Here is a 2,325-nt window from a genome sequence, read left to right as displayed (position 1 = left end):
AGATAGATAGATAGATAGATAGATAGATAGATAGATAGATAGATAGATAGATAGAAAAGAAGAGAGATAGAAAAAGAGAGAGAGAGTGAGAGTGAGAGAAAGAGAGAGATAGAGAGAGAGAGAAAAAGAGAGAGAGACTTCTGAAATACAGTATTTCATCATACTCTAGTGTTGGGGTGAGGAACCCCTGGTTCAGGATATCTCTGGCATTTCTTGACCCCACTTCCCCCCTCCCCCCCTCCCTTCCGCCTTGTTCCGATCAAATGTTATCCATGATACATACCTTTTGTCTTACTTTCCCTTGCACTTATTGACCGTAGTAAAGCAAGACCTATAATCGTATGTTTCTCCTTAGAAAAAAAAGAACCCCCCTCCCACCCCCCAAAAAAATAAAGTAGAGGAAAACTGAAAGAAAACTAACGGCCCTATTTGATTAACCGATATAATTTTTGGGTGCAAAATCGGTTATGTCCCCTATATATACCGACCCTTTCTGTCTTGGCTCAAAGTTAATGGACACAGACAGCGTTGTATGCCAGGAAGCGGCATCGGACATCATCGTGTCTTTAATCCTGGATCGCTGCAGCTCGTCTTACACGGATAATCTAATTCTGACATAACGATCCCATTAGTTTCGGCAAGACCAGATGGAAGAATAGTCTGGCCTAGGCTAACGTTGATGTGTTTTTTTATGCTACTTTTTTTCTCCTGCGATGTACATCACCTAATTTTTCTCACCAGGTCAGCGTCTGATTATTTTTAATTCCAGCCTTACATGGCTAAGTTAAGGCGCGTCGTGTGGTCAGTGAGTTCCATGAAGAACTACAACTAGGGCGATCCTCATATCCTCGGCAAGCTATTCGGCTGTTCTAAGCAAAGAAAGTAACTTATTTCAGGAGAGAAAAAAATAATATTCTTACATTTTTTTGACAGTTATACCTACTATGATTGTTATTGTATCATATCTTTCTGCTTTCACCATTTAGCAACCAGGATTAGCAAACCTGAACTGATGGCCGAAAATAAATGTCTTGTAAAGGGGTAAAGTAAAGTTGTTCCCGCATCCGATCCGGACATTGGGGATTGCCTTGTAAGTGAGACAACTTCCTGGGCCTTCGGCATATTGTGGTAGGGTGGCCAATTCCTTTCCACGCCGCCTTTACTTCCCCAACTGGAAGTCAGGTACCCATTACTGCTGGGTGCTATAAAGGTGTATTCTTTATTTTTTTAAAGGACATAGCAGACACATAATATAATATGTCCATTCAGCAGCAGATCACAGGCAATGTTGCGGTATATTTCGAAGAAACGAAGAGCAATGAGAAACACGAATTTTCTTATTTCATAATACGCATGCTGTTGTCTGTCTTTAAAAAGAAATTTCAGATAAAGGAAACAAAGTTGAAAAATCTGTATAAATAACAAATGTATTGTTCTTCCCTTGTAAAAGTGTTTTAAAAACAGTGTGTCGGTAAGCGTTTTTGCATGGGTACAATGCCTGTCCTCCGCTTGATCAGCTGCTTGCACTGTATACTTCCCGGAAAGCTGAGAATGTTTCTGAGTGTTCTATGGTCTGCTGGGGTAATAATATATAGTGTAAAGCGCATAGAGCTTGCTGTTGAGCGGGGTTATGCGCTTTACACATGCTATTTATTATTATTATTATTAATATTATCTTTATTATTATAATAAATTAAACTGCGTAGTGTGGAGATTGTTCATAGAGATTCTGCAGACTGCTCTGTCCTGGTGACAGTTGATGATAGATCGGATGTCGCGCTTCCTAATCAAACCGCATTGAAAATGGAGTCTAGTTCATGGACAGCACTGGTGTCGATGGTGTTGCGGTTATGCAACTCGCAGTCGCATTCAGGAGCAGGAGACCCGAGTTTGATTCCTGAGTGGGGAGACATTCTTAAAGCGTTTCTCAGTCTTTTTGCTGGAGAGGGTGCTCCTCTCAGCCCGGGTTGACCTGACAGGTAGGGTCGGAAATGCACTTTCTAAATAGTCTAAATTATGTTACGTGTTTTTTTTTGGGAGGGAGGGGAGTAACAAATATTTAAAACAATTTAGAAAACATAGATCAGATGTCGCATTACTTAAACTGCTTTGAAAATGGATCCTACGACGAGCGATGGCGAGCGATGCGATTTCTAAAATGACAACATAATAATACGTAAAAATGTGCTTCGATCTGACTTTTCTCGAACCAGGTTTGGCTCTTACTTCTCAATGGGACAAAGCGACGTTCAAGTTGAATTGAAGTCTCTGCCTCACCAACAATGTGTCATCACCAAGAGGACAGCCAGGACCGCCAGGACCGCC

General features: G+C 41.1%; 1 protein-coding gene across 1 annotated transcript in view; it reads right to left on the bottom strand.

Moving 5' to 3' along the window:
* The window catches only part of LOC100533266 (insulin-like peptide precursor II), a gene marked incomplete in the record, with an annotated part of 46,046 nt that overhangs the window by 10,813 nt on the left and 32,908 nt on the right, over positions 1-2,325 (bottom strand). Inside the window, 1 exon segment of the mRNA NM_001204574.1 lies at positions 1,076-1,089. Within this exon segment, the coding sequence (NP_001191503.1) occupies positions 1,076-1,089 (14 nt within the window).

Source organism: Aplysia californica, unplaced genomic scaffold (assembly GCF_000002075.1).
Source record: "Aplysia californica isolate F4 #8 unplaced genomic scaffold, AplCal3.0 scaffold00167, whole genome shotgun sequence".
Taxonomy (NCBI): Eukaryota; Metazoa; Mollusca; class Gastropoda; order Aplysiida; family Aplysiidae; genus Aplysia; species Aplysia californica.
The sequence above is the reverse complement of the archived record's forward strand: the minus strand, read 5'-3'. Positions and strand labels throughout refer to the sequence as shown.